The sequence below is a fragment of the Psammomys obesus genome, unplaced genomic scaffold (assembly GCF_907164565.1).
Source record: "Psammomys obesus unplaced genomic scaffold, mPsaObe1.curated_primary_1811, whole genome shotgun sequence".
Lineage (NCBI taxonomy): Eukaryota > Metazoa > Chordata > Mammalia > Rodentia > Muridae > Psammomys > Psammomys obesus.
In genome coordinates this window covers 60,881-74,986 of record NW_026586463.1, presented here as the reverse complement: position 1 = coordinate 74,986, position 14,106 = coordinate 60,881, and the positions used below count along the sequence as shown (strand labels likewise).

Genomic DNA, 14,106 nt, shown 5'->3' with positions numbered 1-14,106 from the left:
CTGTCTGTAGAAATGTAAAGATACTTGTAATCTCATTATGGAAATAATGTGTGATTTAGGACAGACCTTGTCAAATGTGAAATAATAAATACATTCAGCCAACCTGTCTTCCAAAGTAAGAAAGTGAAACCTTAACAAAAAGTTTTTAAAAGGAAATTGTATTTCATTTAAAGCATATTGTATTACTGGGGTGGAGAGATGGTTTGGCGGTTAAGAACACTGGCTGCTCTTCCAAAAGGCATAGGTTCAATTCCCAATACCCTCGTGGCAGCTCACAACTGTCTGTAGCTCCAGTTCCAGGGGATCTGACACCTTCACACAAGCATATATGCAGGCAAAACACCAATGCACGTAACAATAAGTTATTGAACTATTGTATTACATTTATTTGTGTGTGTGGGACTCATGGGTGCCGCTGCTTGGTTGTAGAGGTCAGAGGACGACTTGCAGGGCTTGGTTTTCTTCCTTCCCACCTTGTGGGTCTTAGGGACCAAACAGACTTGTCCGGCTTGGCAGCAAGCACCTTTGCCTGCTGAGCCATCCTTCCTGCTCACAAATTGTGTTTTAAAAGTATGTGTAGGGGACAATGAAATGATCAAAGGATGAAGACAGTAGGATTATTATAGCAGAACCTTTATGTGCCTTGCAAACTGCAGTGTGTGTGTGTGTGTGTGTGTGTGTGTGTGTGTGTGTGTGTTTGTGTGGTGCCAGGGATGAAACCCAGGTGTTACACAGGTCTGCACCCTAGGTACAGAAGATAAAAGTGAGTGTTTTGCTATAATGATTTGGTTTCAACTTAGAGGTGTTGGGATGGGGACTGGAGAGATGGCTCTCTGTTTACAAACTCTGGCTGCTCTTCCTCCAGAGGTCCTGAGTTCAATTCCCAGCATCCACATGGTGGCTCATAACTGTCTATCATGGGATATGATGCCTTATTCTGGTCTTCAGGTGTACATGCAGATAGGGCACTCATATAAATAAATAAATCTTTTTAATCCCAGCACAGGAATAGTAGGCTGATCTCTGAGAGTTTGAGGCCAGCCTGGTCTACAAAGCGAGTTCCAGGACAGTCAGGACTGTACAGAGAAACCCCGTGTCAACGAACAACAAAACAAATAAAAAACTACCAAACCAAACCAACAGCGACAAAAAAAAGAGGTGTTGGGATGGGAAGGTTCACTTCTCACAGTCTTTCAAGTTAAACACTTTGTACTGCAGTTACATTGCATTAGCCAAGCTGTTCACAGATTTCCTAACTACATTGCCATCCATGAGGAAACACCACCATCACACACACACACACACACACACACACACACACACACACACACACACACGCATGTAAAAGTGTGTGCATGTATGTAAAAGTGTGTGTGTTTGGATTTATAGTCCAGGCCAATCTTGAATTTGTAATCCTTCTGCCTCAGTCTAGTTCTGGGATATGTACTGCCACAGTCAGTTCCATTTCAGTTCTTCACAGTTCTTAGTTTTATGGACTGAAAAAATATTTCACTATGTAAGATAATTTCATTATTACTTTGTATGTGATTGGAATGTTAGTCATACTGGGATTGCTATGATTTTGTGCACATTTGTTTTGCTTTAGTACCCTTGTCAATAAAGTTTTAGTGCAAAAGTCTGTGTTCCAGGAGTCCCCGCAGACTGTCTTTGGCCACTGGTATAAGTTTGCCAAAGAGACAAATAATGATGAATGGCATGGAGAGATTTTTATTAAAGTGACCACGATGAGAAAAAGAGATGAAGGGGTCTGCTGGCGCCAAGTCTGTCTTCAAGGGGCTGAGAGTAACGTTGAGATTTTATAGAAAAAGGAAATGGAGGGTTGACATTTGCAAAGGTGACAGCACAGGCAATCTGGTCAGGGCATGGGTCTGATTGCTTATGCTAGTCAGTTCTGCTTTTGCAAGGGCTTCCGGGGAACTTCTTATTGATGTCATCTGTTTAGCGTGAGGTGGTTAACCCAGTGCCAGCGTTGAGCCTCACATCGTAAGTAATTGCCCCCCTTTGGGAGGTGGTGTGTCTTGCCAGGCTTGCTCTTGCTTGGAGTCGTTTTGGTTTCTAGTCATAAAGGTGTTTACAGATCAGTCTTGTCGTTCCTGGGATCCAAGAGAAGGGAGTGACTTTGTGGGGAAAATGTTAAAAAAAAAATGAGAGAAAAGCCAGAGAGGGCATATGTTCAATGACTGCTGCCCCTCATCTTCCTAGTTTAGTCTTAAAATCTAAAATTTGTTCAGAGCTGAAGTTATGACTGTGAACAGTCTGGATGTGTCCTACCTCTTCACAGATAGGCTTTAAATGTATTTAAAATTTATTGGGCGAATCCTTTTATTCTTGGTTTAAAGAGGGTGAGCTGCGACGTGGTGGTGGTGGGGTGTTATTCAGGGAGCGGGGCTGGAGACATGGCTCAGCAGTCAAGAGCATTTGCTGCTATCTCAGAGGGCCCGGATTTGAGTCCCATCGTTCACATGGCAGATAGCAAATATCTGTAACTCTAGTTCCAGGGTATCATATGCCATCTTCTGTCCCACCCTAACTAGACACATGGTGCACAGACATGCATGCAGGCAAAACCATCCAGACATATAAAAAAAAAAAAATCCCCCTAAGTTGACATTTAACATATCCAGAACTTGTTGTTTTGGCTGTTTGGCCTGCAGAAGTTCACCCCATTGTAGAAATCTTGAAGTCACCTCTAATTTGTCATTTATACACAGATCCTGTCTATTCACAAGTTCAGCTGTCCCACGCTCACTCTGGCCGTACCCCAACCACACCAATATGCTTCTGCCTCAGAGATTGCAATTGCAGTTTTCTTTGCCCGGAGAGCTTTCGCCCAGCTGCCAGCATGGTTAAACGTTCCTGTTCTGGGTGATTCCTCAGCTGTCACTCCAAACTGTTCTCTCAGCGCTCAAGAGCCGGAAGGGAAAGTTAAGCTCTTGGGCACCATTGCTCCACGGCTCCCCCTTCTGGCAGCAGTTTTCCGCAGCCCCGGAACACTTCTTTGCGTGGCTCCAATGCGCTGCGGAGATATTTTGGCGATGCTCACTGACTGCCGGCACTTCCGGTGAGGGTCGTGTCTTTAGAGCCGGTGAGTCTACGGGTGGAGGCTCGCGCGGCCCCGAGGTTGTGGAGGGTAGGTGCGAGGCGGACGGGAGGAGCCTAGAGTAGGGGACGGAGGTGCAATGCCCGGGCTGGCCTCGGGGGACCTGGAAGACGGCGGGAGGGGCGTGTGCAGGGAGACCGGCAGCTTCCGCCTGCCGAGTCGGGGGACCGTTGTTTCTCCTCGGCTCGGCCTCCTGTTGGCCTCGTATCTCTAGCTGTGTGACCTGAAGCGAGATTGCAGCACCAGAACTGTCCATTTCCGAAAAACAGGGACGGTAATCGCCCTTGTCAGTCGTCCTCGGGCCAGGCAAGGGTAAGGTGAGGCAGAGCCCCGCCGGTCGCCGCACGCGCTGCGGCTCTCGCGTTGGCTGATGGCATTCCCAGCTCTTTGACGGGAAGCACGCTGTGGACTGACTTTCGGCCTCTCGCGGGTGGATGGATGTGATGGCTGGAATTCTAAGAGGTGGACTAGTGTATCTGCAGTTTGGGGAGTCCTTTTAATTGAGATGCCCCGCATACGATGAGCCAAAAGTTGTACAGTTTTTATTCCTTGTTTCTCATTTTCTCTGAACTTAAGAGAAGAATAAAAGAGTAACATGTAAAGTATATACTGATGTGGTGGAACCTATTTTGAAAGTTTAAATGCAGTATATGTGCACGGGCACACACTTGTTCTGTGATTCTGTTCATTTTAGCAGAATTTTATTTTATTTTTTTTTTTTGTTTTACTGAGACAGGGTTTCTCTGTGTAGCCCTGGGTGTCCTGGACTCACTTTTTAGACCAGGCTGGCCTCGAACTCACGGAGATCCACCTGCCTCTGCCACCCAGAGTGCTGGGATTAAAAGGGTGCGCCACCACCATCCAGCTTCCTAAGGGGCTTTTTATGAAATCTGCTACGCTTGTATATTTCTCACTGAATTAAGAAATTCCTCATCATTTGTCTCAGAAAACTTGATAATTTGCCTTTAACGAATAAAATCTCAGAGGCAGAGGCAGGCAGACCTCTGTGCGTTCAAAGCCAGCAAGGTCTACAAAGTGAGCCCAGGACAGCCAGGGCTGCACACAGAGAAACCCTGTCTTGAAAAATCAAAAGCAAAACAGAAAAACCTCAGTACACTACCGTGACATCCCCATTTCTCCCTCCTACTGCCCCAATATTTGTGTATGTGTTGTGTGTTTATGGTTTATGTGTGTACCCTCGAAACTGATGTCTGGTGTCTTTGTATTCTCTCCTTTTTTTGATAGGGTCTCTTCTTGAACCTGGAGCATACTGATTGGCTAGACTGGCTGGCCACCAAGTTCTTCCTTCTTCCCCCAATCCTGCCTCTAGGTTTGGGATTACAGCTGTGTTTGTGTGTGAGTGCCGGGGGAGGGGGAGTTGGCTCAGGTCTTTGATACTCAGCCAAACATTGGGTGAAGTATTGGGAGTCTTGTGGAAAAGTGAAAGGAAGGATAGAAGGACCTGGAGGTGGCAGTAGCTCCACAAGAAGACCAACAGAGCCAGTTAACCAGGGCAGAAACTGAAGAACCAACCGAGGATCATGTGTAGATTGGACCTAGGCCACAGATATAGCCAATGGGCATCTTAGGCTTCATGTGTGTACCCTAGTAAGTGGAGCAGGGTCTGTCTCTGACATGGACTCTCTGCTTTTTGATCATTCCACCTTGGCAGGACTGCCTCACTAGGCCATGGAGGAAGAGGATGTGCTCAGCCTTGATGAGCTGGGGTGTGTGTGGGTGAGGCTTCTCTTTTCCTGAGGAGTAGGAGAGGGAGGATGGGGGAAGAGAGGATGGGACCAGGAGGAGAGGAGGGAGGGGGCTATGGTTATGATGTAAATTGAATAAATAAATTAATTAAAAAAATAACTCAGGTGTTATGCCTTCAGGAAACCTCTCTCCCTTGAGACAGGGTCTCATGTCTCTTAGGCTGTCCTTGAACTCACAGAGATTCACCTGCTTCTGTCTTCCAAGATCTGGGATAAAAGGAGTTCACCACTGCCTGACCCCATCCTTGAACTTCTTATCCTCCTGCCTTCACTGAGTACTGGGATTACAAGTTTGTGCTGTCTTTCTCATTGTTATGTGGTGCTGGGGATCATTCTGAGGGCTTTGTGCATTCTAGACAGCACTCTTTCAATTGAGCTACATCCGGGCCCATTTCAGTTTTTCTATAGAAACAGTGTTACAGAAGGAGGATAAAGTATTGCTTATAGTCTTTATAACCCCCCCCCCCCACACACACACACACACTCACAAAAAAAGGTATCTTTGTCCCTGCCAATGTTAGAGGATATGCTTTTGTCCATAGTGTCTTGGCATTTAAGAGTCCTTATGGGAGAAGAAACCGAGCATGTTGTGGTGGTGGTGTTGGGGGAACAAATCTAATGCCAAATTTTCACCCACCCTTCCTCCCTTCCTCCCTCCCTCCCTCCCTCCCTCCCTCCCTTCCTTCCTTCCTTCCTTTCTTTTTGTTTTTTGAGATAGAGTCTCATTTTCTAGCCCAGACTAGCCTGGAGCTCACTGTGTAGACCACTCTGGTCTCAGACTTGCTGCATTTCTCCAGCTGGAATTTAACCTGTGAGCTGTCATCCCTAGAAATTTTGTCCCTAATTATTAAAGAAGTAGACATTATATTAATGTATATAAGATAATTAAAAGCAGAAAACTCCAATTAATCTTAATCCTATCTTACAGATGAAACCATTTGTAATACTTGTCATGTAGACCAGGCTGGCCCACACTCAGGGATCTGCCTGTGGAGTGCAGTGCTGGCATTGAAGGCACCACCACTCCCAACTGTGATACTTAAAACACGCAACCTTTTCCTTTTATTTTTTTTTCCCTTTAATAGTTAAGGTCATACTGCGTATGTAATTTTGTATCTTGTTGAATTATGAGCTGTAGCATTTACCTGTTTATAAATTATAAATTTTATTTTTTAAAATGTGATTATGAGAAAGTTCAAACCCACACACAGGAGAGAGCAATGAATTGCCTTGTATTGATCACTCAGCTACAATGGTTGGTTATGTTTAGTCTCCTATGTTATCTCTCAGATTTTTATGGCCTTGTTCAGGGACATATCCATGAAAGAACCTTGTTTTCTTACAAATTACAAAAACATGCTTATTTTTGTTGCTGCCAGGTTTGTCTGTAAATAGTCATAACATTTATTGGGATTAGGAAACAGTTTTATGAGACATTTGTATTTTGTTTTTTGAGACGGGGTTTCTCAGTGTAGCCTTGGCTGTCCTAGAACTCCCTTTGTAGACCAGGCTGGTCTCAAACTCACAGAAATCCACCTGCCTCTGCCTCCCAAGTGTTGGGATTAAAGGTGTGTGCCACCACTGCCTGGCTGATATTTTTTTATTTTCATAGAATAGGTCCTGAAGAAACTACAAGAATAAAATGACCTTGCATTCTGATATTTTAAACTTTGTCCTTAACTATCAAGTAATTAGAATAATTTTGTAATAACCATCTTTAGAAAACTTGTGATCTAATGTTTTTTTATACAGTGTTGAATAAGTATATATCATAAAAAAATGGATGAAGAACCTGAAAGAACTAAGCGGTGGGAAGGAGGCTATGAGAGGACATGGTAAGTAGAATATAATTGTCCCATGTTGTAGATATTGTCTCTTTCTTCTTAACTTCAATTTTTAAAGTGTGTTTATATGTGTTAAAATTCATAAATGTCAATTTAAAATCCAATGAATTTTTTTGAATAAAATTTACTATTTTATATAGCTCTTGCCATAAACTACTTTTAGAACATTTTAATCATGATGATAAGGTCCTTTATACTCATTTTATTTCTATCACCTGCAGACAAGTTATAATCTATAGATTCACCTTTCTTATACATCTTATGTAAATTTCAAAGCTCATTCATGTATGTTTCTTTGTATATACATTTTTGTTTATTCATTCAGCATGTGATGAACATTTATATCAGTTCCAATTTTTTTGCCATTATGGATTGTGCTGCTGCGAACATTCATATACAAATCTTTGCATGTTTTCATTTTTATTTGGGTTAGTATTTTTATCTTATTAAAACAAATAACTTGTTTCCAGGGAAATTCTTAAAGAAGATGAAACTGGATCACTTAAAGCTACAATAGAAGATATTCTCTTCAAGGCAAAGAGGAAAAGGTATGAAACACTTCTGAGAGTTACAAAAGAAAATGCATTCCTGAAGCCTTTCTGTCCCGCTGTAGCCATCCGTAGCACTTCTTTTTAACTGCATGCTGAGGGAAGCTCAACCACCATTGTCTGACTGGGGTAAAGAACTAGCAATAGCCCTGCACCCCACAAAAGTGGTCTTCAGAGACCATCCATGATGCCTGTCGTTATATGTATTCCAAAGGTTAATAGTTCGCTAAAAATACAGATTGTTTTATTGATTTTTTTTTTTGGTAGCATATGATGTTCAATTAAAGTATTTTTGTAATTTTAACAGAGTGTTTGAGCACCATGGACAAGTTCGACTTGGGATGGTATGTTCTGATTCTTTCCTTTTACTTGTGCAGAACTAGTTTGGATCAGAGAAATATTCTGACTTGACAGAATAAACAGTAAAACAACAGTTTTTAAAAGAATATATTTAAAATGTGTGTTTAGGATATTTGAGTATTAAATGATATTTTTGCTTCTTATTCAAAAATATACTTAGAAATTGTCTTCCTCGTTTGTTTTTGGTAGATGCGCCACCTTTATGTGGTGGTGGATGGATCGAGAACAATGGAGGATCAAGATTTAAAGCCCAATAGACTGACATGTACTTTGAAGGTATAGTAAATGCATGTATGTCTGTGCTAATTCGGGACATTTTGTTTTGATTTGTTTTTGCAATTAATAACAAATGTTATAAGTAGAAATGCTGCAAGATTATTTTCTTTTTCATTTATTTATCTTCTATTTATTTGTTTGTTTGTTTATTTATGACAAGTACTCTACATGCATGACAGAAGAGGGCACCAGATCCCAGTATAGATGGTTGTGAGCCACCATGTGGTTGCTGGGAATTGAACTCAGGACCTCTGGAAGAACAGCCATCTCGGGGGCTGGAGAGATGGCTCAGCAATTAAGAGCACTGGCTGCTCATCCAGAGGTCCTGAGTTCAATTCCCAGCAACCACAGGGTGGCTCACAACCATCTATACTGGGATCTGGTGCCCTCTTCTGTCATGAAGGCACACATACAAACAGAGTACTCATACACATAAATAAATACATTAAAAAAAAAGAACACCCATCTCTCCAGTCCCACAAGATCATTTTCTAAAGCGACTTTTTATTCCAAGAACTAGTCTGTAAATATATTTTGAGTTAATCCTACAGTATCTTTAAAAAAAAAAAAAAGGGCCAGCAAGACTGACAATCTAAGCTTCCAGTACCCATATTGCGGTTTATAACTGGCTATAACTCCTGTTTCAGGAAATGCAATGCTCTTTTCTGGCCTCCACAGGCACCAGGCACTTATGTGGTGCACAGATACACATACAGGCAAAACATCCATACACATAAAATAAATAAATCTAAAAAGAAAAAATGGTGAAAGGAGAAAAACCTGCTAATTCTAAAAAGTTGTCCTCTGACCTCCACAAGTGTCCTGTGGTGCATATTCTCACACATAGAGCCTGATAATAAAAATAAATTGTTTAAATAAAGGACTTGAGGCTGGGCAGTGGTGGCACATGACTGTAATCCCAGCACTCTGGAGGCAGAGGCAGGCGGAGCTCTGTGAGTGTGAGGCCAGCCTGGGCTACAGTTCCAGGACAGCCTGGGCTACAGCAAAGATACCTTGTCTGGAAAAACAAAACAGAGCAAAACAACAACCTGAATAAGTGGTTGTTTGGTTTATTCTGTAAATCAGTGGTTCTCAACCTTTCTAATGCTGCGACCCTTTAACACAGTTCCTCGTGTTGTTGTGATCCCCAACCATAAAATTATTTCATTCTACTTTACAACTGTATTTTGCTACTGATATGAATCATGTTTATTTGTGTTTTCCAATGATCTTAGTTGACCCCTGTGAAAGGGTCGTTTGATCCCCAAAGAAGTCACATCCTACTGAGAATCGCTGTTCTCGAGGCTAGTTTCTGCCCCCTCAACTGAGTTTTCATTCTCCTTTGACTTTCTGAATCTGTATTTTCAACTTAACACATTAATAATATTCCAACTTACTTATTTTGAGATAGAGTCTCTGTGTAGTCCTGGCTATCCTAGAACTAACTGTAGACCAGAGACTCAGAGACTGCCTGCCTCTGCCAGCACTGCCTCCCGAGTGCTGGGACTAAAGATGTATACACTGTACCTTGCTAACATTCTGATTTACTAATACCTGTTCTTGATTTTGTTCGTACCTCTATCTTTGTTGGATCTTTCTCTTATTTACATTTTTTTAGACAAGTTCAATACTCTTTTTATTTTTTGGTTTTGAATTTCAAGATTAGACCTTGCTGTGTTTCCTCAGCTGACCCCAAACTCCTTGCATTAGGAGACCCTCCTGTTTCAGCTTCCCATAGTAGGGGCAGCAGGTACCTGTGCTTGACATAGCTTCATCTTTAAACTGGGCTGTGTCTGTCTTACTACCCATTTCACCTGCAGATTTTCACTATGCTTTTACAACTAACATTTTCAAAATGTGTTTGAAATTTATGATAAGCTGAGAGTGGTGGTGTTACCTACCTAAAATCAAGCGCTCAGGAGGCAGGGAAAGGAGCCTCACTCAGAGTTCAATGTCAGCCTAGGAGTGAGATGAGGCTAGCCAGGGATGCATACTGAGACACTCTCTCAACTGATACCCTTGTCTGCCCCCCGCCAAAGGTCATGAGAAGTGCTGCTTAATAATCGGTTCTACAGAATATTGGCATGTTTATTGTTGCTCTTTTGCCTTTATATAATGCTTTCTTAATTTTCTTTCAACAGTTATTGGAATACTTTGTAGAAGAATATTTTGATCAAAATCCTATCAGTCAGGTATGTAGATAAATGGTAGAATTCAGAACTAGATTCCTATTTTGCTGTCAAATATAGTTTAATTTTTAAAATGGGGCATATATTCTTTGAAGTATTAAGGGAACCAGATTATGTACCTATATTTGATATACTTAATAGTGAAGAACAAAATAACTCTAAAAGTTAAACATGTACTGAGTTTCAAAAATGTATAGTCAGTCATACCTAGATTTTTAAAAAACACCATGAGAAAAGATTTCATGTATGTTTCTTTTTTTTCTGCAGTTACTAATTGATAGTACATGGATTTTTATGAAATAATTTGTTATATTAAAATCATTATTTTTGTTTTTATTTTGAGATTGGAATAATTGTAACTAAGAGCAAAAGAGCTGAAAAACTCACTGAACTCTCAGGTATGCATGAAAGTATCTTATGAGACTCAAGGACTTTGCTTACCTGGCTCTGATCTTGTCTATGTGGCTGCCTGGTATGTAAAGTGAAACAACTTACTGACTCTATTGAGCTTTTGAGACCTACTGTTAATTGTTTCAACCTGAAGTGTGGATATATTGCACTGGAAGTAAATATGTTTATTCAAATATATATTCTTATCCTAAAAATATAAGATAGCCTAATTGCTAACTATTCATAAATCCAATTAATTTTCAAATTAAAAAATATCTAATTTAAAAAGCAAAAAGTATGAAAGTTGAATTGGGCTATTTATAAATGGCTCAGAGTACTTGTTCTTGCAGAGGACCTGAGTTTGGTTCTCAGCACTCATACATGGGCTCATGACTGTCTGTTACTCCAGTTCCAGGGAATCTGACAACCTTTTTTGACCACATACATGCAGGCAAAACAGTCATACACATAAAGTAAAGAAATTAAAAATGAAACGATACTAACAGCAATTTCTTTTGCCTTTATTATATATGCTGTTACAAATTTCAGCACTCTTTTTTTTGTAAAACATACTATCCCTTAAAATATACTATTCCTTAAATTAGGTTCTCAATCTTTTCTACTACTACACATAAGGGAGATGACATACTTGTTGATTCTGGCCGTAAGAAATCAAATATACATTTGCTAAAAGTGTGCCAAGAAATCAGTTGACAGTAATCCTCCCTGTCTTAGGGTTTTATTGCTGTGAAGAGACATTATGGCACCTTTTGTTTGTTTGTTTTCTTTTCTTTTGTTTTTTGAGACAGGGTTTCTCTGTGTAGCCTTGGCTGTCCTGGACTCACCTTGTAGATCAGGCCTGCTTGAAACTCACAGAGATCTACCTGCTTCTGCCTCTAAGTGGGATTAAAGGTGTACTTCACCACACCTGGCTTAACCATGGCAACTCTTAAAAAAAGACAGCATTTAATTGGGACTGGCATACAGTTTCAGTGGCTTAGACCCTTACCATCATGGTCAGAAGCACGGGAGCATACAGGCTGCATGGTACTAGAGACAGAATTGACGGTTCTATGACTTGATCTGAGGGGAGCAGGAGACTGGCCCAGTGGGTGTGGCTTGAGCATCAGAGCTCAAAGCCTGCTTGTACAATGATACACTTCCTCCAGCAAGGTCACACCTTCTAATAGTGCCACTCCCTATGAGCTCTGGGGGCCAATTACATTAAACTATCACACCCTTCAAATAGTCCTTGGGAAGGCTAGGGTCCTGGGTTTGATAACCAGTACCAAAAGAAACGAAACCAGGGCTGAAGAGATGGCTCAATAGCAAAGAGCACTGGCTCCAAATTCAATTGCTAGCACCCACATGTCACTCCATAACCATTTGTAACCCCACTTCAGCAGGTATAATACCATCTTCTGGTCTCTAGGGACACCAGACACATGCAGGGTGCACAGACATACATGCAGCTAAAACAGGCATTTACAAAAAAACAAACAAAACAAAACAAAACAAAACAAACAACAAAAACAAAAACAACTGAAAATAATTTGAAAAAAAATACTTCTTTTGAAAAAAAGGAAATTGGGATACATTCAGAGGCGGGCTAATTTTTCATGTACCTGTTTCTAGGGATCTCTGTTTTTTTCTAACTTCATTCCAACAGCCAGGGAGATGAAATATTTTGTTGGTTGGCTTCGATTACATGCTGTGCCCATAGCAGAATGGAAGGATGTCAGCCCCACAGACTAACTAGGATTGTCATGTGATTGAGGAAGAAGATAAGAGTCAACTCTTTTTCTCTGCTGGCCTCAAATTCAAAGCAGTTTTGTTTAGATGCCAGTGAATTCATATGTTGAAAAGAACTGTCCTTTAGGGATTCTGATAAGCCTCTTGGACAGTTTCTCTCCTGACAGTCAGACCATTGCTGTAAGCCACACTGAGGCTGAGGTAAAGTGCATTTCTCCTGTTCCCCCCACACAGTGGATTTGTAAATGTTTTGGTGAGATGGTAGTGGGGAAGTGGGTAGAGAACCAGGAGGTTGAGGTTTGGGTGTTAGTACTCCTACTGTTAGGTGGGTCTGTGTCATTTCACTTGTTTGGGTTTGTTAGAAAATGGAAATAGACAGTTCATGGCAGAAAAGACCAAAACCTACTTAACAAATAAAGCAGGTGTTACGGGAACCTGTGTTTCTGGCACTGTTGAGGCAAGATAATTGTAAGTTTCAGGCCACCCTGGGCTAGTGAATTTGAAGTTACAAGACCCAGTCTCAGACTTCCAAACACAGCATAGCAAAACAGAAGAAGGCGGGAAAGCCTAGCAGTTAGTCATGAGTTATTTATAGCAGGGTAGTGCTGATGTCTGTCAACTGTTTTCGAAGCATTGACAGGCACAGGCAGGCTCGTAAGAAGGCTTTTAATCCTCAAAGATGTTGCAAAAGTAACACATCTGCTTATTTGTTAGAATCATCCTGTTTTAGGTCTTTGCGAATGCTTGTTTTCTTCCCCTGTGAAAAATAAGGAATCGTGACATTTTTTTATGAATATTTACTTCACTAATAAAATTTTATATGTCACTGCTTTTTTCTTTGTTCACCTACATAAAAAATTAATCATTTATATTAATAATCTTTCTAGAAACTTTTCACTTTTTTTTTTTGAAACTATGTAGCTCAGGCAGGCCTAGAACTTGAAATTTTTCTGTTTTAGGAATGCTAAAATATGAAAATACTGAACTTACAAATGGTGAAATATACAGATATATCCCATCTTTACTTCTTAAGAGTAAAAATTATTCACTCTAGATTAATATTAATTTTAAATGTATATTCCTGGATACAGATTTTATATCTATTTATATATATATTTTATTTCCAGTAAGACAGTTGAGCCAAGGTGGTGGTGCAAGCCTTCCATCCCAGCACTCAAGAGGCAGAGGCAGGTGGATCTCTGAGTTTAAGGCCAGTCTGGTCTGCATAGTGAGTTCCAGGACAGCCAGGGCTACTTAGTGAGCCTGTCTTGAAAAACAACAAAACAAAACAAACAAATAAAAGAAATGAGACTTTTTACTAAACATTTCTGATAAAAATGCAAATTGATAAAAATAGAAATTGAAGCCATTCTGTTCTTTAAAAATCATAGATTTGTACAGTTTGGAAACAACATGCTTTTCTATATTTATATATAGTGTTTTATTAAAAGTTATTTCGTTTTACTGTAGGAAACCCAAGGAAACACATAACATCTTTGAAGAAAGCTGTGGATATGACCTGCAATGGAGAACCATCACTCTACAATTCCTTAAGTATGGCTATGCAAACCCTGAAGTTAGTATCTTTAAATTTATTTATTTATTTTACTTTTAATTATGCGTCTCTGTGTGTATATGTGTATGTGTACATGAATAGAGGAGGCCAAAGAGTGTCAGATCACTTGGAGCTATACCAGAAGTTATGAACTGCCAAACGTGGGTGCTGAGAATTGAACTCTGGCCTCTGTAGGAACAGTATGTGCTCTTACCTGCTGTTTGTTCAGGCCCCATTTCTTTTCTTTTCTTTTCTTTTCTTTTCTTTTCTTTTCTTTTCTTTTCTTTTCTTTTCTTTTCTTTTCT

General features: G+C 40.5%; 1 protein-coding gene across 12 annotated transcripts in view; it reads left to right on the top strand.

The window, feature by feature from the left end:
• Window positions 1-3,070: 3,070 nt before the first annotated feature.
• Window positions 3,071-14,106, top strand: part of Gtf2h2c (GTF2H2 family member C) — a 23,732-nt gene continuing 12,696 nt past the window's right edge. The window contains exons 1-11 of one of the 12 annotated variants that reach the window (XM_055601937.1): window positions 3,072-3,106; window positions 4,367-4,477; window positions 4,794-4,858; window positions 5,606-5,698; window positions 6,640-6,722; window positions 7,202-7,279; window positions 7,587-7,623; window positions 7,829-7,915; window positions 10,057-10,107; window positions 10,448-10,502; window positions 13,717-13,822. In XM_055601937.1, the coding sequence (XP_055457912.1) occupies window positions 6,667-6,722; window positions 7,202-7,279; window positions 7,587-7,623; window positions 7,829-7,915; window positions 10,057-10,107; window positions 10,448-10,502; window positions 13,717-13,822 (470 nt within the window). In that variant the 5' untranslated portion in view covers window positions 3,072-3,106; window positions 4,367-4,477; window positions 4,794-4,858; window positions 5,606-5,698; window positions 6,640-6,666. The other 11 variants (XM_055601936.1, XM_055601943.1, XM_055601939.1 and 8 more) reach the window with 11 other exon arrangements.